This window comes from Pseudopodoces humilis, chromosome 1 (assembly GCF_049639895.1).
Source record: "Pseudopodoces humilis isolate 2021_Gansu_Grassland_sample_001 chromosome 1, ASM4963989v1, whole genome shotgun sequence".
NCBI classification, from domain to species: Eukaryota; Metazoa; Chordata; class Aves; order Passeriformes; family Paridae; genus Pseudopodoces; species Pseudopodoces humilis.
The window spans coordinates 135,875,905-135,898,385 of record NC_142200.1 but is presented as its reverse complement, the minus strand read 5'-3'; the positions used below and the strand labels follow the sequence as shown (position 1 = coordinate 135,898,385).

Genomic DNA, 22,481 nt, shown 5'->3' with positions numbered 1-22,481 from the left:
GGCTGCCGCCCTCCCTCCGCGGGAGCCAGCCAGGCCGGGGCACTCCGGGCCCCGCCATGTCAGTCCGGCCCGCGGGCGGTGCCCATGAGCGGCGGCCGCCCCGCGCATGCGGCCAGGCCTGCCTACAACTCCCGGCTGCCTTCGCACAGCGGGGGCGGGCTTTTCCTCTTTTTTTCTTGGTCTGGTTTTTTTTTAATCTTTTTTTTCCCCTCCCCTCCGAGGGGGAAGGATGGGTGGGGAAAACGAGCGTTCACGAAAGCGAGGCGAGGAGGAATCCCACAATACCAGGCGGGTTGCGAGCCCGGCGCTGCCGCTGTCTCTTTAATGCAAGAGGAAGCGATGCGGAGGGGTGGAAAATGGCAGAGTTGCAGATGTTGCTAGAGGAGGAAATCCCTTCTGGCAAGCGGGCTCTACTCGAGAGCTACCAGAATCTCACTCGAGTCGCCGACTACTGCGAAAACAACTACATCCAGGTGAGAGGCGGCGGGGCAACGCACCGGGGGCCGGCGGCGGCGCTCGGCGGGGCCGGGCTCTCCTGTGCGGGCGGCGGGGCCGGAGCCGCCCGAGGGGCAGCGGCGCCTGGCTGCCCTCGCCGCGGCCCCCGCCCCGCAGCCGGTCCCTTGGGTTTGCCTTTTCTTTCAACTTTCCCAGCTGAACGGCCAGGCTTCCCTTCCCCCCCTCCAGAGGGGAAGGGAGGGGGTTATTATGTCAGTCCGGCTGTGAGGGTGTGTCTTCTTTTTTTTTTTCTTTTTTTTTTTCCTTCCCCCCCCCGTATTTATTTATCATGAGTCACATCCCGGAGACCTCCTAGGGCAGGGGTGGGGGTGTGTGAGGCGCGAGGGCCCCCGAGTCTCTCCGTGCGGCCAGCTCCGACCCGGTATCCGGGGTTTCCCCAGGGCTTCCCGGCGGCGGGGCTCCCTCCGGGGGCCGCGGACGGGCCCCGGGGCGGCGGTCGGTGGCGGTGGCCGGGGCGGATGCGCCGCACGTGGGGCGCGGGTGCCGGCGGCCCCGCACCGCGCTCCGCCGGGGCTGCCGCCGCAGCGGCGCGGGGAGCGGAAGGGGCCCCGCACACCCGGGGATCCGCGCCGGGTCCTCCTCGGCGTGCGGGTCCCGGCGGGCCGAGGGAGCCGCGGTGCTGCGGGTCCGCAGCGCTGCCTGAGCACCGTGCGGGGGCAGGAGGCTGCCCGTGGGCTGGCACCGCCGTGCGAGCGTGAGGAGGTGTTTCAAAATGGCAATCGGTGCCTCTCGCCGCCTGCCCGGCTCTAACACCCTGCAACAGTGATTGCAGACCGGGTCTCTCGTGCTGGAAGAGGCTCCATTGGTTGTAGCGTCTCTCCACTGGTTGGTGTGGGGTTTTTTGCCCCCCTCCTATAGATTGCCAGTGCTTCTTGACCTTGTTTTGAGTCTGTGTTTGTGAAGCTACTTTAAGCACAATTTACTATTATTATTTTTTCAGGATTTACATCACGTGACTCTAAGTCTGCGTAGTCATACAGATCTGGATGCAGAACTATCCAGAGATGCTGAAACTCAGCCTTTTTTTCTGTGAAAAATTTGAAGGTGAAAGGCAAATAAACCTTATTTACTAGACAGGTCGTAGAGTGAACTTGTTGAATCTAATACTAGATCACCTGTGATAAGTATTTAATGCAGGTTACTAATGTCTTTCGTATCCATCATTGCTGGTAAGCTATCTTACTGTTTTTAGTAATGGAGCAGCAAATATGGAAGCATCTTTAATAATACAAAGTGATTTTTTTTATGAGATATTTGAATTTAAACTGCTCTAACAAGCCATATTTTCAAGGTTTTTTTTTTTTTTTTTTTTTTTTTTTTTTGTGGTATATGAGGTAGTATGAGTTAATGTCTATTTATGCTTCTTAGTTGTTTGCTCCACCCAGAGAAAGCTGCTGATATAAATGCTTCTAAGAGGTGAGGTTCATTTGGTTTTACTCATGGGAAATATGACAAATACATGAGTATGGTAATTGCAGCACAAGTTTTGACGTGTCTCCTGCTCCTGACTTTTCCCTATGTCAGAAGGGTGCAGAGAATCTTCAGTTACATCATATTCTTCAGAGTCATAAAACTTGTCTTTTCTTACTTCCATCAAACAAACCAAATAAACACAACACTTGAGCAAATTCCCATCCGGTCATTTGGGGTGGCTTTTCCTTTTTTCTTTTTTTTTTTTTTTTAATTTGGTAGCTCATTTTCACCTCAAGTATCAAGGTCAGCTGGATGTGGGATTGCTGGGGTCTGTTTTATCTTTGTACAGCTGTGTTTATCCCTTTTGAAAGGAAGCTGGAATTCTAAAATTCCTAATGCAGTCTTGTACAGTAGCTTTGGAAAACGTATTACCTTGCTTGTATTTTACATGTTTTGTACATTTGCTCAGTAAAAATGGTAACTGTATTGATAAAACTATGTATTTTTTTAAATGTTTGATGGAGGTGTTTTTTTTAATCAGCACTTGATGCAAAGCCATCTGCTGTCCAGTTGGACTACTGAACAGATAATACTGCCAGTGCATGTGGTGGGGCTGCTGCCGGATTAGGCAATATGACACAGGGCACTGGGTTATGAGATTTGAGTGTATAAGTATTGTGGTGTGGGAAGAGAAAAAAGGAAAGGAAGAGGCTTAACAAATATACAATATAAAATCTATGTGTTTAGTGTAATTGAGCATTTTATCAAAAAAGACAGGCCAGAATAGAGAACCTGGTCATTAAATGAATGTTAAAGTATTTCACAAGTAGCTACATATTGAAGCTTATGGTTACTTATCTGTAACTTAGAGCTGGCTCAGTTCAGCCCCTTTGAATATGAAGGGATTTCTTTTTTACTGTGGAAAAAGTGAAGTGCTCTATAGTGGTAAAAATTACCATGTGCTGTTACTCCCTCTGAGTTGTGCCACTGGGGTGGAACAGGTTTGTCAGACTATTCTGAGTGCTGGCATTAACAATTTATAGTGATTGTAATGGGAGACAGAATGATATTCTCAGTGTTATGGTTTATATTCTGTGGTGACTTAAGCAGGAAAGTAATTTCCCACCACTAATATTGCTGTATTCAAGCTACATACATATTTTTTATTTAAAAATACAGGAATTTTGTTTTGTCTCTTTAACTTAAGCTGAGAATAATTCTGATAAAATTTCAGTCATGCTAGTTTTTTGAGGAAAACTTGTCTTCAGTGTCTTTAGGAATTCCTCACGGGGGGTGGGAAAAAAAAAGAGAGAGAGAGAGAAATGGGGAAAAGCTCACCTGGCTGGAACTTGGCTCCCTGATGGTGAATGTAGTTGTGTGGAGAGTAAGTATCCTTTTACTGAAGCATTTACAAAAGGTGACAGCATTCAGGAATCTAAAGTTGAAAATTACTGTTCTTAGAAAAGCAGGAAGCAGGTTTTTGCTAAGGCATATTGTGACTATATCAGAATGCTGGCTGGTAACACAGTTAGCCAGCCCTCTAGATCATGTGTATTTTGGTTATCTTGAAAGTTTATTTGTTAGGAAGAGAAAAGAATTCAGGAGAAGTAGAGCAAATAAGCTTCTAAGGAAGACCTGCAGTGCAAAAAGGAAAGTACAATATGGTGACAGTCTTGAGGGGGATGGGAGAAAAAGGGAGACAAAAAAAGGTAAAGAAAACCAAATGTAGAAGTAGTAACTGAAGAACATTATGGTGTTTTGGTGGTGATTTTGGCTTTGAATAGAAGGAAAAGGACATTATAAGTACATTAGTGTATTTAATCTCTGATGATATTTGAAATCTGGTGATGTTTCTGGTTGTAAGCTTCAGTAACAAGCAGGTAGAAAATTAGATCCCTGTTTTAGGTCAGAGGCTTAAACTCTGAACAGTTTGAAGAGCAGGTTTTGAACCTTAAATCTTTAAGGCATATTTTTGCCTTCTGGAGAAATTTTTCTTCTATATAGATGTATTAATTTTTAAAAACTGTTTTCAAATTGTAAGCTCCCATAGCTGATGTCTTCCCCAGATCCTTTTGCCTGCAGGTGTATTTTGGGACTAATCCTTCTGGTGTGCTTGTAACCAAAAGGCTATCTGAAAATCTGTAGCATAAAGCTGAAGATGCTAGTGAGGAGTTTTATCAGTATCCTAGACAGTATGAACTTGATCAGTACTACTTAATACAGAAATAACAAGGAGTTAAAGCATTTGCAGTTCTAGTTATGATTCATCAGCTGAAAAGTACTAACTTCCTGACTAGAGATTCTCTAGTCATTTTTCTGGCTGTATTGAGTTATTTTGGTGTTTTAGGGAACTTATTTACAATAACTAGCTTATGAAGCATTAGAATGACACAGGAAATCAGCTTCTTCAGTGTTACTGCACTGATGGCTTCCTTTTGAACAACTTCAGTTGACTGGTGTATCCCAGAGAGGCCTCTGTGCTATAAAGCACTGCTTGCAACTCGTCTCCTGTCTAAATCAAGTGTTCTCATAACCCTGTTTATGCATATGCAGATATACATAGTTTTTGTCAGTCTCAAGTTTCTAGACCACTTGTGAAGATCCCGTTGTAATTTTTGTTTTTAAGCTCAAACATAATTTTAATACGACTGTGAGAATCTCTAAACAAATAGCTTGCACTCCTTGTGTAAATTGTCATCCTGATAGTCTCAAGTGGGTAGATTTAGCAGCTTTAGAAAAATAAATTCAGTGACATTTTAAGGAAGTAAGTGCTGTGTTGCCTAAATGTGTATTTTTCTGTCATGTTACTTCCTTCTGTAGCTTCTGACTGGTGTGTGGAAACTGAACAGTGAAATAACAAGTTATTCTGGGTAAAACAGACAAAAGCACAGACAGATTTCAGTTTAACTGCTATTCCAAAAAATTAAAGTATCTTTCCAGTTTATATAAAAGTAAATGTGTGGCATTGAGCAGAAGTGTTGCATGCAAAAAGTTTCATAAATATTTGTGTTATCTTCCAAGATGCATAGAGGAACTATTTTTGCTTCATACCTTGGATGTTCTACACTTCTATACAATAGATACTTCCTTTCCAACACTAACAAACCTTTTTTTGGTGGCTTTTCTTTAAACATTGGTAGGTGGTCAGACACTTGATTTCATTGCCTGGCACATGGAAAGTGGCTTAACTTAGTTCAGTACAAAGAAGTTCACTCAGAATATCTAATTCAGGAAATGAGCTGCTCTAAAAGGATAAACTTCTTAAATTGTCACTAATACAAATCCTTTATGTGCTGTAAGAACTTGCATGCTTTTATGCTCATAGTTAATGAGTTTGTATTGAGAGTAAATGCAGTGGTATTTTTTCTTCTGCAAATTTGATTGCTAAATTTGGAACATTTAACAAAAAAAGCAAATTAAGTTCATTTTCTGTAACACCAAATATAGTTCAAAATTAAGGGAGCAATGAGATTAAAAAAAATGTATAATTTATTATGCTTTGGTTTAAATAATATTCTTTTTCAAAAGGTGTTGTATTATACTTTGAAATAATGTTCTTTAAAGGTAGTTTAAGCAAACATTTGCCAGCAGTATAAAAGACACGAGCAATTCTGTGTGTGGTCTTGGACTTCTTTTTAGAATAATAATATAGGTACAGATATAGGTTGGTGGGTTAGGCTTATAGTTCTTCTGTGCCTTGTATAGGTCTTCTGTGCCTATGCAAGTATCTTTGTGTTTTGCAAAATAAAGCTTTAGCTTATCAGCAGCAATAAGACTGTAGCCCAACTTCACTGAATCAGCAAGTGATTACACTGAACTTAAAGAAAACTAATCCTTTGGTGTTGTATGTCTGGTTTGTGTCCAGAAGAGGTAGATGATATGGGATTAGCTTTTCCAAATTCGAAATGTTTCTATAAATTTTGGTATATTTGGTTTAAGAAGCCAGCAAGATGTTGGCTGCTATTCCTTCTCCATTTTTCATAAGTGCTGCCTTAATCAGGTGCAGTGAAGTGGATTGGGATAAGATTTTACAGGTATGTATTATTTCTTCCACAAGGGAAGTGCTCTCCACTCCCTTCTGTTTGTGCATTGTTGGAAGGAAGAAGCTTGCAGGATGTCTGTGGTCAGTGTGAGTGAGATCCTTGGTCCCTGTGCTGCTCTTGCTGTGCACAGTCCTGTGGAATTATTGGAAGGAAGAAAGAAATATGATTAAATGGGGCAACAATCTAATATTCTGGTTCTCTGGGAGGTTACAGTAAGTAGCTCTCCTGGTAAAGAGAAAATAGATGAGGCTTGGGGAGGTCTCATAAAAGTGGAGAATGAAGGCAGTTGTAGTGAAGAGTACAGGAGCATGCTGAGTACAAGTAGGAAGTGCTGTACCTCTGAGGGCAAAGTTCCTGCTAGTATCTAATCTAAGTTTAACAGAAGAAAAAGCCTGAACTCTGAAACAAAAGAACTGCTACAACTTTCCATTATCTTTGTTTAGCATTTTGAACTGTCTTCATATTACAAAAGCATAAGTGGAGGCATGGAATTTATAACTGCCTCATGGAAGGTCATATAGGGACATATTGTCAGACTTGGGAACAGAACCTGATAGTGTGGACTTCCAGTGCTGTCCCCCTGCCACCCCACCCCTTTCCAGACTGCCTCTGTTGCACTGCAACACAGCAAAAAGTGGGTGAAACACAGGAACACAGAGACAGTAAGCACAGAGGCAGTGTAATGACTCTTTTTGGAAAATATGCACCTGAAAGCAGCATTGAGCATCAACTCATTAGCAATTACTTTTTAAGAATTTTATGTATTGACTCTCGTAAGAACCTTGAGATTCTCATTTTTTGCGAACCTTGGGAGTTACATAAGGCTCACAGTACTGTTTGTCTGTGTGTTGGTGGGTCTTGGCAGAAGCACGGGAAGATGCCGCTCTATTTCTCATTAGTGAAAGCAGTCTATGTTTGACATTTCTGGTGACCGAAATCTTGCTTTGCTACAGAATGTTGGAGTGGCAACTGTGTGGACCAAGTGTCAGTCCTGGCATAGCAAGACAGCCTTGAAGGGATAGAGGGGTATCTTGCTCTCTCTGCCTGTGTTCAGTCCTTATTAAGTGACTTGGAGTCTAAAGGAGTGCAGTGTGGTTTTTATTGTTAAATGGTAGGAAATTACTTGTGGGACACCGCTTACTCAGTGTCCAGGCTTGTTCATAACTACCTGAGCATTCTTGCTCTCGTTAGCATCTGTGTTCCCTAGAGTGGTCTTCCTTTGCTGTTATTCCTTCCACTTCAGTCCCAAATCTGAGCACAGGTGATAGAGATGGGTGACCTTGGTTAGAAGGATCCTCACCTCCCTCTACCCCTACGTAAAGGGAAGTAACTGCTGAAATTTAAGTGGTAGTGTGCCTCAGTCTGGTTCCTCCCTTTTCCTGACCTTGCTGGTGAGGCAGCAGCCACAGAGACTTGATGTCTCCTGTGGGTTTCGGAAATAGCCTTTTGCAGCTTAGAACTTGCAGAGCCCTTGAGAGCCAAGACCAAGGTGCTGTGGAGAGTAGGTCACAGTGTGCTTCCGAACACAGCTCCGAGCAGAATGGTCCTGCAGGTGCCTTTCCTCCTGCACCCCCAGCCTGTCAGTGTGTCCTGACTCTGCTGGAGGGGCTCAGTCAAGTGTTTCATCAGCTTACTGTCAGGTATTGAAATAGAAGATGCAGCATTTCTAACTCTTTTAAGTGGGCTCTTTAAAGCATTTATTAGGCAGCAGATGAAAACAAAACTCTAAACTCTTCCTCCCGATTTTAGAGGGAATGCGTTATTTTCCTTTGGCTAATTAATAACAGTGTAGATGCCACCTTTTCTTGAGACTGTAAATAGTGTTGCTCATTACTTATTCAGGCCCTTAATGGTGTTAACGGGAGCCATGCATGCTTGCTTAGAAGAATATATATTTGCTACTATGAAGCTGATAGTTCAGAAGACAAGGAGGGGTGGGGAATCCTGTATGAGACTTTCAACTTAGAGTGAAACATAAGTATAGCATTTTCTGGTACAACGTGTAAAATTCAGCAGTTTGTATTAAAGTGAGTTGGAATTGGTAGGTAACTTGCTGGCTGAGCTAAAGAAGCAGGTTAGTTTAACTCTGAAAAAGACTGACTACTTACGAAGGGACTTTATTTTTAATAATATTCTTGTCAAAGGCTCCAGTTCAAATATGTTTAGTAAGTGCTGGGGTTTGGCAAACTGAAAAAGTATCTGAAAATCAAAACATCCCTTAGTTTGAGCCTCCCGTATGATAAAGTCTCTTCATAACCTCCACAGATGGTTTGCCATGCTGTATCTTCTGACATTGTGGAATATTCTAAAAGAACAGTAAAGGTTGTCTCTTCTGCAATGAGATTGCATCTTTCTTGTGTTTCTTATGCTAAGATAGCAGATATATTTCTGATAGTGTCATCCCTCCCTCTCTGAGCCCAAAATAATTCTGTATACTCTTTATACAGCAAAAGTTAAAGTGCAAGCATGCTGCTCCATGTGCAAGGAAGCTTTGGTACTTGGTAGTGATGTACAGTTAAATAATTAATGGGGAAGAGACTACATCACTGTCCTAACTTTACTGTACCCTCAAAGAGAAATAGGAATAAAATGTGGTACTGTTTCCGCTTTTGTTAAGAAAGCAGGAAGGCCTCTCAGGACTTGCACGGAGGAGTCTTAGTAAAACAAATGTTGGTTTGACATCCTTAGAGTTGAATGTAGTGTTCTTACTGGGTGGTCTTAAAGTTATAAATAGTTCCAAGGAACGAAAGTTTGTTTACCACTTGAAGCATAACAATTCTTGGAAAAGAATTGAAGTGTAGACTCTGCTGGCTACTTTCTCACCAGTGTTTCACATGATAATGCTTTTTGTAAGCTATGCCTTATCAGGCAAGTGTGGGGGTTTTTGTTGGCTTTTTTGTTGTTTTGGGTTTTTTTTGTTTGTTTCATGGATAATCTTTTACTAGATGTATATTTTCACTTTCGTTTTCTGATCTCCTTGTTGTACTTTGGGGTCAGCAAATCTGCCAAGCAGTATTTGTCCTGCAGTAATCATTGTCAGCTGTGCATCTTATTTGACTTTGTTTTAGCAGATATGCTACAAGTTAATATTTGAGCTGTGGTCCTCATGCAATAGTTCTGCATTTTCTGGAGCCTGTGATAAGAAAATATATGCATAAAACAAATGGGCAAGAGAAGAACAAGGTATTCAGGCAGGTGCATCAGATTACTGTATGAACATCTAAATAGCTGCAGAATGCCATGCCATGGCTTGTCTTTTCACATACCTAGTAATGCTAGTTGTTCTTATGTCACTAAATATTACTAATGATGTTTCTCTCTTTCCATGTTCTTCTCCTAGGTTGTGATGTTAATATGAATTTGCTGATTTCTCTACCCCTGCTCAAGTCTTCTATTTACTTGCTGCATATTGCTTGTTAGACCTTTTGTCTCAGTCTCATGATGTTGACTTTGTCTCACTCCAGATCTGATCTGAAAACCTATTCTCCCTTGCCTATTTTTTTAATTAATCTCTTTCTAATATTTAATTACACATTTTACTGCCTTGCAACTTATATTATGCAGCTATTTTTCATGATGCCTTTCCTACAAAGAGTTTCTACTAGCATGGGTTTGCTAGTAATTTGAAACCTTCAGCTACTGAAGACATTTATACACATCTTGTTTTAAAATTATCTTTGTTGGCACAGAGTTGAGACTAAATCCTTATCTCTGCAGTAGTCTTTTAACTACCTGAGAAAGCCATGATGAGCAGACTACAGCGGATACGAAAAGCAGCTGGGAAGACAGTGGAATGGGAGTGACATAATTCTCCCTATTACTAAAATTCTTAGGAGGCCTCTCATATTTATATGCAGCCTGGCCTTTCCTATATTAGAAACCTGTCTTCTTCAGGAAACTGGTCCTTTTGTTACTCTTTTGAGACTGAGGAGTAAAATGAGCATAATAAAACAACTCTGCTTGGAGGGCTTTGGTTCTCTTAAGAGTGAAGGAAAGTGAATGTGTCAGGAGGAATGGCATTCTCTTAACATGCGTGTGTCCACAAAGCAGAGCTGGAACAGATCCTTAAAGGGTTTTATAAAATATGGTTATAACCTCCAGGATTTCCACTGAGAAGCCTCGTGGCAGGTGGCTTGGATGGTGCTTCAGTCAAAGTCCAGAGAGTATCAGACTAACAAGTCTATGGTGGATCAACGCACTTAGGTTGGCAAGATCTTTGAGACCTGGCTGGAGATTGTTCAGCTTTTGATTTGCTGTCTGACTCGCAGGATTTCTAAATCTCTGGGAGGAGCTATTGTTTCTGTGATGCAAACTCCCGGCTTTAGCCGCATTAGATAAAATATGTGTCTGGTTTGGAAGTGCTTGGCTCTACAAGGGCTCTCTTCAAATATCGTGGGTGTGTTTCCTGCTGCAGCACACCATATGTTCTCCCAGCACTGAAATGATGTGGTTGCTGCATTAGTCCTGGGATTTGTCTTAAATGGCAACAGATTTTTAATCTAATTTCTAAGGTGTCTTTAACTTTGAACGTTAGAGAAATTGTTGTTCCCATAGATGTATTTGAAGTCTGGGCTCATATACAGTGCAGTTTACTTTGTCAGAAATTTTGTATCTCTTCAGTAGTGGCTGTCATTTCTAAATGTGTATTTCATTCCTCTTTATCAGTTTGTCCTTTAACCAGTGGAGAATGATAATAGCCAGTGGAAAGCTTTCTAGCACACATTCCCTCTTTGAAAACCTACTGTATGTTAACACAAACTGTAAAATCAGCTCTTCTCAGTACTCTGCAGTGAATGAATATTGACTGTTCAGAGACTGAGGGAGGTATTTTTGTAATTATGAGAGAAGCTTGTTTACTGGGGGTAGAAGCCAACTAGGCAGGGATATGGTACCTGTTGATTTCTGTCTCTCTGCTAGAGAGAGAAGTTGCTGGTTTTGGTCCTGAATGTCATATGTGTGGAGTATTTAAATGTGTTCCTCGGGCATGGAAGGAACTTTAAGACTAGATAATCTGTGTTGAATAACTTTCTGCCTTGCTGATAGAAAATGGGAGTGGTTTGAAGGATATCTGAAAAGCAATTTGAGGGTCTTGAGAAACTCCCAAGTTTCTGGTGGGAATAAGAGCACAGGAAGAATGGGGAAGAGTGTGTGTAACCTTCCTTCATTGTGTTCAGCTGCTCTCTCTTGCTATCTGTGGTACTGAGAAGGACATTGTGAAAAGCAAATACTATTTGTTTCCTGCCTACAGCAGAGAAATAGCTTTACTTTTTTCCCAGATTGCTGTAAGGGCTTTCTGCAGCAGCAGTGGGAGTGGGGGAGTATGAACTGGAACAGGTACTTTTACTGGCTGCAGAACATCCCACGAGGCCTGGGGGAATGAATGTGGGGAATACTGTGACTCATACTTGTCAGTCTCATAAAGCAGGAGGCTTTTTAAAATTGGCCTTGGAGGGGAAGAGGTCTTTAATGGAGCAGTTTTGCAGGAGTTATGCAAATAGAGAACATAAATAATGAGCAAACACACTCATTTAAGCTTTTTGTCTCCTCAGAAAATGACTAAATGCAAACACCCATTGTGAAAGTTAAGAAAAATGCATCATCATTTAACTATAATGTGTGCAAAAATGTGGCCATCCATGACGATAAGAAAATTCTCCTTTTGTGAATAGCAAAATTAATTTATGTAGTTGTTGAACAGAAAACATGCTTCTTGTCAGTCTGTTTGGTTTTTTGTGCTTTCCAGTTTCCTTTGAAAAACAACAGGCAGGAAGCTGAAAAGCAGTTCCCTAACCCAAGAGCGGGTGGGGAGGGGGGGTGGTGAAAAGATCAGTCTTCAGTTTTGCTTTGGACGTATCTTCTCTGTTTAGGCTGGTTTAGTATAAAAAAAGTTTTTTTCTTCTCTGTACCCTTATTCATGCAGGATTTAATTTACATGTAAGTACTGTGTATTCTTTGGTGAAACCAAGAGCATGTTTTTAGAGTATAGCTGTATTTTTATTTTTTTTTTCCTTACTGACACAGCCACTTCTTGCTGTTTTAAATTAGTTTTGAACAGAACTTATAAAATGTCATTGTTCCAGTCCTGGACTTGCTTGAATCATAGTGAGAATCTTATCTCTGATAGTAAGCTTTACCAGCAGACTTAATGGGCATAAAATTTTCTTGGACTACTACTTCTGCCTCTTGCGGTGCAGAGAGGCCATCCCAAGCTTTGAAGCAGTTGGAAATGACAGATCTACCATCCTACATGCTGCTGCACTGCTGTACATGTCCTTCCGTGGCCTCCCCTGTGTTTCAGCCCAGCTTCCTCATGGGTGTACAGATGCAGAGGTTGTGGCAGTGTGGGTATGGGTGGATACACAGCTGCGGTGATGTGTTCCTGTTGTGCAGGGACTGTTTCTCTGAGCACAGCCCCTCTGCAGCTGTAATAAGGCCACTCAAGCTGATTACAGATGAGATAGCAATGTGTCCTGATGGCCCTATGACAAGTGATGAAATAGAATAGTTCAGGTTTTGTTTTACTGCTGGAGTGGGGAGACAGGGAGTGATGTGGATGTGACTGTTCTCATGCATCTGGTTGCGTGGAAGTACAGCTCTGCTGTCATCTGTATGACTCTGCACCTTCTGCCTATGCCTACACCTGCCGTCTACATTGTACATGAAGGGGAAGCAGTCTTTAAAATCGTGTGAAGGTGCATCTTAAAAACACTAGTGCAACTTCAGCACTGATTAGAAAACTTTGCTGTAACTGTGTCTGCAAGAGGCATTGCAGCTGTATTTATAGGGAAAGTTATTCACTTGAGCTGCTGCTGTATTAGCTAACAGCACAACAATCGTCTCACCAAGGACTTCAGAAAAGCCAAACAAAGAATTCCCTCACTCCTGAACTTGATGCTGTATTTCCTATAAAATAATTTGTTTGCTTTCTTCTATTGCTTTCTGTAAGTTGGGTTTTACCTATTGCTGGATGTGGAGATTACTGTATTTATTTAGTTCTAGTTATCTGTTCTTCTGTTCACTTTTTGGTGAGGAAAGAAATATTGACTCACCATTCCTATTCCCTCTCCTTCTCCGTTCTCCTGAGCTCTTTTGCTCTGTTGTGTGTGGTTTTTAGAGGAGATAAAAATCTACTTGTTGCAATTGAAATAACCCAGTATGTAAGAGAGCTTCTGCATGTAAGATTTTGCAATATTGTTGCTAACCATAGGATAAAATTTCAACTTAATAAAAATAATTATGCAGACAGAAGCTGGATGTAGTGTGCTTACAGCCACTACCAAATAAAAACCGTACAGTCAGGTCCAGGAGTACATCAAAGTCTGAGCAGTATTTTCTGTTTGTGTGATCAAGTAGAAACAGAAACTAGGTTAATTTTTTCAAATTACGTGCAAGTTCTTATAAAAACAATAATTCCTTGTATTGCAGTCCATTACTTTATTACCGTGAGATCACTGTATAGCCTGTGTGCTGTGTGAGAACATGCCTTGTGCTGGGCAACAATTACTACAAAATTCTGGGACTCTACTAATTTCTGGTCTAAGTATGCTGCTGAGTACAGTGAGATACGTGATGATTGTCTGCTGGACTGAATATATCCATCTTCAAGAAACTAAAGAGTCAGCAGTGTAGTGATACAAAGCACGAGGAGAGAATTTGATCCTATAATGGCCATTGTTTCCTTTGTTTTAAAAATACTGTGATGTTTCAGAACTGCCTGAACTGTAAAATCTGGGCAGCAGCTGTGTGTCTAAAGTGACTCTTAAACATGAGAGCTGTTCCTGAATTAGGAACACGTGCAACACAGAAATTTGCTGCTTGTCTGAAGGCCAGTGTGATTCTTGGCTCTATGTTTTTTTGCCTCGAGATTCTCCCTGGAGCTGGACAGGCCTGTTAATGACTTTCAGTGCTCCCTTCTCCCACTTCCTTCACTGCTTTGTTGTCTTGCAGTATCTCTGGTGTCTCTATGGGAAGGAACCTGTTGCAGTGCAGAGTGTAGCTTTGAGCCTGCTTGTTTGTGGGCCAATCCTTTAGTGGATGCTGACATTCAATGTGTTTGTTTTGCATACAGATGTTGAGGTTACCCTGTTGTATGGGTTCAGAGCACTATTGACATAAAATAGAATACCAGGTTGGAAGGGGACCTTAAGAATCATCTGGTTCAACTTTTCTTGGGCAAAAGAAAGCATAATCTAGACAAGATGCCCCAGCACTCTGTCCAGTTGAAAACTGGTGTTGGGGATCCACTGCTTCCCTGACAACATTATTCCAGTGACTGGTTGTTCTCATTGTGGAAACTTTTCCTATTGTGTCTAATAGGAATCTCCCCAGAAGTAACTTGTAAAAAGGGAGATTCCATCTTTTCCTAACCACCCTTTGAATACTGGAATGTCTTTGATAATGATCTGTGATACCAGGACATGCTGAGATGAAATTTGATCCTTTATGCTAAATCTTATTGTGTTAACCTTGCTTGTTCAATGCTATCTGGTATGATTCCAGGCCTGCATAAAAGGTAGGGAGGACTAGAGAATGAGAATCTGGGAAAAAAAAAGGTAGTCTTTGAAGCTGACCTATGAAGTCATCAAATTTTAGCCTGTTGCTTGTCTTCAGATGAAGATTTGTTGTATTCTGGGTTTAGACCTGTAGTGTGATTTGTCAAAACAGAAAAAAGACTTCATGTCAGCAGTCACCAGTCCTAGAGAGTAAACTAAAGAGGTAAACAAAATCCATAGGAGGAAACGTTGTGAACATAAACTTTTTCACACAGAGTGAACTGGGAAGCTTTGACCCAAAGCAGGTTACTCTGTGGTGTCTGGATTCAAAGGCTTGCATGACATCAAAGTCTGTCAATTTCTGATTTTTCTCTTTGTTTGGAGAAACTCAAGTTTGGTTCTATGTTGCTGCCACTATATCACAGAGAGGATACTGAAGTAACTAATAAATAGTGAAGTGTTTCCTTCTTATTCTCACCAAAAAAAAGAGTGAAAAATAAGTCTCTGACTTATCAAGGTGCGTGTCTTGCTAGATGAGCTAATATTTGTGGGTGGGTGCTGTCACTTAAACAGCCATTTTAATTTCAAGCCCTATTACAAAAACAAAAGATCAATATTTGAGAGACATTCTATTTGTTTCTCTAGGCACTGTAAGTTCTCTAATTCACTGTTATCTGCTGTCTGGTGTGCCAAAATAATCATACACTCCAAAGCCTTGGGTAGCTTTCTTAGTGTTGAAGGAAGAAGACTGCTATGGAAGTGCCAAGGATTTCTTTTTCTGTCTGACAGCCCAAGGGTGGCATTAGAATCACAGAATTATTTAGATGGGAGAAGGCCTTTGAGGCGGTCAAGTGCAGTCATTAACCCAGCACTGCCAAGGCCACTAGTAAACCACGTCCTAGGTGTCACATCCACATGTCATTAAAATACCTCTAGGGTATGAATCCAACACTCTGGAGCTCTGGTTGATATCTCTGATGTCAGAGGCTGCTTTATGTCAGCTCTGAAGAAAATGGTGTTTGATGTCACAATGCAAATCAGACACTGCAAGAAAGTTCAAGGTGTAGTTTTGAAGGAACTGTATGTGCTACTATTGGGCAGTGCTTTACAGAAACAGAATATGTGGTTTCTGTATTGAAGCTTATATTGTCTAAATCATGTAAAACACAGAATGTAGGATTTGGACCAAATTTCTTACCCTTGCTGTGTGTGCAGCCTTGAAGCCTTACTAAATGAGTGTACAAGGGTTGTGTGAAAATGACACGTGGGCATGTCTGCTTCTGTCACTTGAGTTCAGTGTGGCATGCCATTATGGTTGTATAGACAGATTGTGACAACTGACAGTGACAATGTATTGTGCCAACATATTTACTAAGACGTCTCTTTGATTTGATTTAGCAGAAGAACTGAAAATTACATTTTCAACAGTATTTTTATATATTGTATATAAATAATATATGTATATATAGTGTTTTTAATAAGGGGAGTGACTTAGTCCAGAGCCAACATGAACCTTGTTTGTTGCATTGGGCAGAAAATGCTACTAACAGAGCAGCTGGCATGTACCTTCCCAGGCTCCATCTGTTAGAGTCTGCATTGCTTTATAAATCACATTCCTAGTGGACAGATTTATTTCTTGCTACAATGTTTGCAGCCTGGATTAAAATAGAATTCCTCAATTGTTTTTTAAAAAAAATTATTTATTGTTTAAGTGTATATGTATATATATATGATATATGTATGTTTCTTAAACTTTCTGTTGGAATTAACTTCTCCCTTTGATAAAAAAGCTTTTCTCCCTCTCCCTTTCTCAAAAAAGAGGATGATTAAAAAATTCAGACTCTTGTATTTACAGTTAATCAACAGAGTGAAAAGCAACTTTCAAGTAAAAGAAAATTGGCGAAGACACAGTGAGATTGACTAAATTTGGTCTCCGCATAGAAATGCTAATTTGCTATCAAGGCTATTCAGGACTGGTCAGGGGAATATTATTGATGGAAATGAAGGATTTGCTTCTAGCTGATTGTCTCGTGCATACAGGATTTGGGGGAAGGGCTTGTCTGAAACAGAGTTTGCAAATTACAGGCAGTGCTGCTTACACTGCTGCGTGTGTTTGTTAAACAGTAATTTGGTGTGCGTCTTGAGATAAAGAAGCTGACTAGTCAATGTTGTTTGTCAAGATAATGTTTCTAAAAAGAAACAGACTGAAATCTTGTTTGTGGACTGCGGTATGGTGGTGGTGGTGATCACCTCATCTTCTGGTGCCTTGAATGAATGCCAGCTTTATTGTGCAAGGTCTTTACCTGAGAAGAGATTTCAAATTCTTCTAGTTTCTCTGCATTTTGTATAGCTGATTTACTGCATCTTATCTGGAGAAACTCAACAGACATGATATTATTTCATACCAGTGGATTTTTTTGTTTTAGATGCTGGAAGGAAATTCCCTTGAGTTGAAGGTTAGATGCTAGCTTTGCTGTGTTTATTGAGGATTTCTTCCTTAGTAGATGCAAAGAATTACTGTTTACTGAATGAAGTGGAAAGAATTTTAATCATGCTGATTTTAGTTTTGGGGTTTTCATAGTGAAAGGTATCTTGGGGTTTAGAACTGCTCTTAATGGTTAGGCATCCTTCTGTACCTTACCTGGCTTTCAGATTCCTCCATGTTTCTGGAACAGTTAGTTATTTAAATAATCAAGAGCTCTGATATTTCTATTTGACACTACCTCTCACTCTGAAGAGAGAAGCCTGCTGAATAGTCTTGTTCTATTCCTTGTTTTCACTGTCAGTGAAGGATTGACTGCCAGCCCCCTGGAGAGGCCTTGGACCAGGAGGTGGACATGTTCAGTGACTGCAATATGTTGCTATTAGTAGCTTGCAAGCTATGGGATAATTAAAGTCTTGAGCTTTTACTTGCACACACACAAATTCAGGAATGGTAGAAAAGTACAACCAAATTACATGTTTTGATAAGAATCACTTCAGTAAAACCCTTGAACGTTTTTGTATTGCACATACTTTAGCACTGATCTTTGTGATGCAGAATTTTAGTTGAGATGTGCCAGTGGTCTGGAGTGTGTGTGGCTTTTTGCCTTTAGTTCCCCTTTCAGTATGGAGGCTGGGTTGGTCCTGTCATTTTATCAGTCTGTACTTAGACTAAGTCCCTTCCTGTTCTTTGTCCCCACATAAATGCTTGCTTTTCAAATTTCCCACAGTTGTTTTTACTGATGATAATAATGATATGAATGGCAGAGCAACTGGTTCAAGTAACAAGAATATGGATAGTGATCTGCTTATGTTGAAGAAAAACAGTAGATGAAGTGTACTGGTGACCCTCTATAGCCTTGTCTGTGGTGCTGTGGGAGGGTGTCTCTTGTCCTAGTACACTGGACAAGAGTTGAGTTTGAACTTCTGAGTTAACTCTTCTGATGGCTTACTTCACTTTCCAGTGGGGGAATTGGAGTGCTGATCAGTGATGAACAATCCAACTTGTAGGCAGGTAAATTCCAGGCCAGATAAAACTCTGTGGGTATTGGAATGTACTCAGCACATCATCCATCCCCTTGAAGTAAATGTGTTAGATGTTGCCTAGCCTGATTTATTGCAGAGAGAATTTCTTCAATGGAATTGCTGTATGGCACAGGTACTGTAAACCTGTTGCAGGAGACAATTGACACATCTGATTGATACTCCTATTTTTACCTGCATGGCATATGTAATGTAAGCAGCCCTGTTTGTAAATTTTGAAACTTTAGTTTCCTGTGCCACTTTGGAATGTTATATATCCATTGAGGCTATGCGTGTGGTGATAGAAACCCTGAATGCTCCCTGCTGAGTACCTGCTACTAATAACCACAGTCTGTATAGATCTACTTGGATGGCTTCCTGAAAGTTCTTCAGACTATAGAAACTTGTGGCACTTGCTGCTGTGACTTGCCAATGTGTCTCTCTTCTTTAATTTATAACTGATACTCTGATGTAATAACCATCAGTAGCAGCCAAAAAGTCTACCTTGGTGCAGTGTGTTTACAAAGCAGTCTGACAAGCTCTATGAAAAACAGATAAGGGAAAACCTGTATCTGTGGGGTACCTACCTATTTCAGTATGTAGCTTCGCAGTCATTTACAGTGATCTAGGGACATGATATTCAACATAAATTGCATTTACCTCCTGAGCCAAAAGTCTAATCTAGTGTGTATGGCATATTTAAACCTTTTAAAAACACATTACTAAAGCTTGGATGTGGAAGACTTGGTCTAAGAACATATGTGTGATCAGTTTAGAGTTGTCCGAGGCTTTTGCAGTTAGCAGTCAGAAATAACAAACTCAAATAAAGCTTTGATTTATTAAAAACCTTATCAGATCAGGGAAGCAACAACTTCAGACTCCTATATCTGAAGTTCCACATAATGTTACAAGCCCTTGCTTTAGGGAGGTTTGCTTCTGTTTTCTGAGTAAGGAAACCACAGAAATTCCACTTTGGAGTGTCCCCAGTTAATTCTCAGGCAGGTTAAAGTACTGATGCCTAGAAGTCTCCAAGCCACTTCCAGAATGTACATCTTCACCATTCTGTAAAAGTATTTCCTATTGATTTGAAAAATAAGGTGCTGTAGGTTGTATTTAACATAAGGCCATGTGATAAAAATTTTGACTGGGTGGTTTGATATGGATCTCTGAGCTAAAATGGCAAGACCTTAGTGAAGAAAACAGGACCTGGAAACTTCAACTGTAGTGCTTGTGTTATCAGAAAGCATGCATTCTGTAAATATCAAAGATTGATACGTGATGGGATGAACAAAAGAGAATACTAATGGATGTATTGATGACTTTGCATAGTTGCATTCTGTGAATGCATTCTGTAATGCACAATAGAGATTGCTGAATTCCTGTGGCAACTGATTGTAGTAATCCTAATTTTATCTTTAATCAGCTAATGATAGGTGGAATTCTTTTTCAAAAAGTCCAGAACATAAAACTGAACAATTTTCTTGTGTTTACTTTTGAAGCAAATGCAAATGTACTGCAGTGTTGCATTTCAAAGGTGCATGAGCACAGCAAAGGCAAATATAACTGAGTGTAAAGCTGTTTCTGTAGCTTGGTTGCTGAGAGTGATCAAGCCCAGCAACAGAACTCCAAGCATCTGAGCAGCTATCGAGCACTCAGTATTTAAGAGCTCTGTTTAACTTCCTGATTATTGGGCTGCTTGAGGGCAGTTCTCTGTTAGTAGTTTGTCCTGGATAAGTTTTTCTGTGCTTGAATTTGCACATATTCCAACAGCTTGAAGATGAAAAATGTGGAGCAGCCCATGCCACGTACTAAGGAGGCATTTTGTTTTTGCTAGGCCAGCCAGCTTTGGTGTGATTGGATAAGCTACTTTCTGACCTTTGTCAAGTGGAACCAACTTGGGGACTTTATCTTACAGGGAGTTTCAAGCACAGTGAATGGAACTGAAGTTGAAAGAGGGAGAAGAGAGGTTGGGCAGCAGGTACTGAGGGTATGGACTGGTGTGTTTGCAGTAGGATGTTTGACTTCTGAAGATGATTTACAGTGAACTGATGAGATCTGTGGAGGGAGCCTGTACATGCAGTTTTGTGCTCTGTGAACTGGCACATGGTGGGAATTAGCTGAGAGAGATGGGAGGGCAGATGGCTTGAACAATGCACACACAATATTGTGGGGATGTGCCTGTGTGGGTGGCAGTTTGGAGAGGGGAAGAAAATGTGACTTGTAAAGATCGGCTGTGGAGTGATGGACAGGTTCCTCGTCATTTGACCATGACATGTCACTGAACTGAAGACTTGATTTTATTGTGTCAATTTCTTTGGTGCAGAACTAGTTTTGACTTTACAATAGTATTTGTGTAAACTTTTCAAGGACACTTTGTAATACAAGTCGCATTTGACAAAAATACATGGTATGCAGTGTGGAGAGCCATGCAATTTTAACTGTCTCTTCATGTACCCCATTAAATTATGTGAGAGGTTTTCTTAGTTTTTTTTAATATTGAATCTAGCTATCTGAAAGCAATTTCAAACAGCAATTTTGTTATAGTCACACAATTGTTAAAGGCGAACTGGGGATACAGGTTGGAGCTTACAGGAGGGAAACTTCAAAAGCTATGATGTTCTGTAAAGAATATCCACTTTGCTATTGAAGGAGATCAAATTTTTGTTTATATCAAGGACAACTGGAGAAAAAACAATTTCTCTGAAGCTTTTAATACTAGATTGCAAAGTAATTCTGAACCATTAGGAAAGAAGTCAGATGACAGTCTTTGTACTGTGTTGTCTTAAAATTGAATAGTTAACTGGCGCTTATGTTTTACATTGGATGTAAACATGTGTGTTGTCTTCTCATCTGCTTTCAGTTTTTGCTTAAAGAGATGTGAAAGTAACAGTTGAAGAACACTGAAACTCTGGGCTCACTCCTGTTTCTGTCACACAGTTCTTGGCTTCTCCCTCTACCCTCCCGCCTTTGCTGTCTGTGAAGCTTTTAGCTTATATCTTGTGGATGCCAGCAGTTCTCATTAAAATAATGCAAAAGACTGTATGTCTAGTTAGTTCTAATCTAAACTGTTAATCTGCAAACTGAAATTGCCTGAATTATCTGCAAGGCTTGAAAATGTTCCTAATCTAGTTCTTACAGGACATGAAATACATTCCACATCTCAGCTATGTTCATTTAATCCTGCTGCCAAAGTAGTAATTTGAGCAAATAACTAAAACGTTTAGTGCTTAGGCAAATGAGAGCAAGACATTTAATCAACCAATCATTGCAGAAGAAAAGAAACTTGTTATACACTGAAGTTTTCCCATTTGACAGCACACAGTAATGGAGTGCTGCGACTTTGTTACCTCTTAGTGTTTAGCCTAACAGTATTTAATTGAAACGCTGTAATAAGAAAACTGCTTGAGTAAAGGCTTGTGTTGTTCTGTTGTCATCCCAATACAGGAGGATTTTATTCATAAATCATCCAGTCAGCTAAAAACACTGTTCTAAAACATTCTTCCTACACCAATCAGCTTAATTCTAATGTGCGAGTGTCAGTTCTTACTCAAAATCTACATATATTTTATCTGTTTGCGCAAATAATCCTATCTGTTCTATCTAGAAATGTAAGCAATGTTTTACTATGTTTTTGTTATGTCTGGAGCTAAGTTAATTTTGTAAAAGGTAGCACTGCTGAACTTCAGACTAGGCTTTTGGGCTTTTTACTAGCTAACACAGTATCTTAAGGCACTTAAGATATATTTCTACTTAAAACTAAAACTTACGCTCTTACTTCATGTTTGTGGCTTAATATATTTTAGTTTCTCTAAAGGCTCTAATTTAATCTCTACATTTTTTCTCTCTCTGAGGGACTCGGGCTTCTATTTCATGCATTCCAACAGTAGCTTTGTTTGAATTTGGAAATACTAAAAAATGGAATTTTATGTAGTCTGTCCTTAGTACGTGCAATAGTTGTTCTGCCTTTTGGCAGCATTGAACATTGAACCATTCTTGCTGCTTCACATTTTAGAAGGCATCTGTATATGAATTCCATTTGAAGGATGGCATTAACCAAGTGTCAAGTGTCACTAATAAGTGTCAAACATTTCTAGGAATGTTAATCATGAGTATGAACAAAATTCCTGGATTGGGGGAACTCATGGGTGTTTAAAAAATATATTAGCAAAATGTGGCATAGCATAACATGTTGCAGTATTTAGGTCATGATGCAACTTTTATAATGTATATGAACAGCTCGCGTTCTGGTTTTCTTCTTAAAAATAAGAGACAGGATTTAAAAATGAATGAATAAGGAAAGTGGAAACATAGGGCTCAGTTGAATGCTAATGGAATGTCTTTGTTTCCTTGCTTTGTACTTAACATTGTAACTCTTGCATATAATGTGTATGCAGTGTTATTCAAAGAAAACAACAATTAAAATAGAAGTCTAATTGGAAGGGACTATTAATATGGACCTTTTCTATTGGTTGCTGAGGCCTACTCTTTGTTCCACAAATAAATAAAATTGGGA

The 22,481-nt window shown here is 40.3% G+C and overlaps 1 protein-coding gene across 11 annotated transcripts in view; it reads left to right on the top strand.

The window, feature by feature from the left end:
• Positions 1-224: 224 nt before the first annotated feature.
• The window catches only part of ABI1 (abl interactor 1), a 77,367-nt gene continuing 55,110 nt past the window's right edge, over positions 225-22,481 (top strand). For all 11 annotated transcript variants that reach the window (XM_005518729.3, XM_005518725.3, XM_005518722.3 and 8 more), the window contains exon 1: positions 225-473. In XM_005518729.3, the coding sequence (XP_005518786.1) occupies positions 357-473 (117 nt within the window). In that variant the 5' untranslated portion in view covers positions 225-356. The remainder of the gene's footprint in view (positions 474-22,481) is intronic.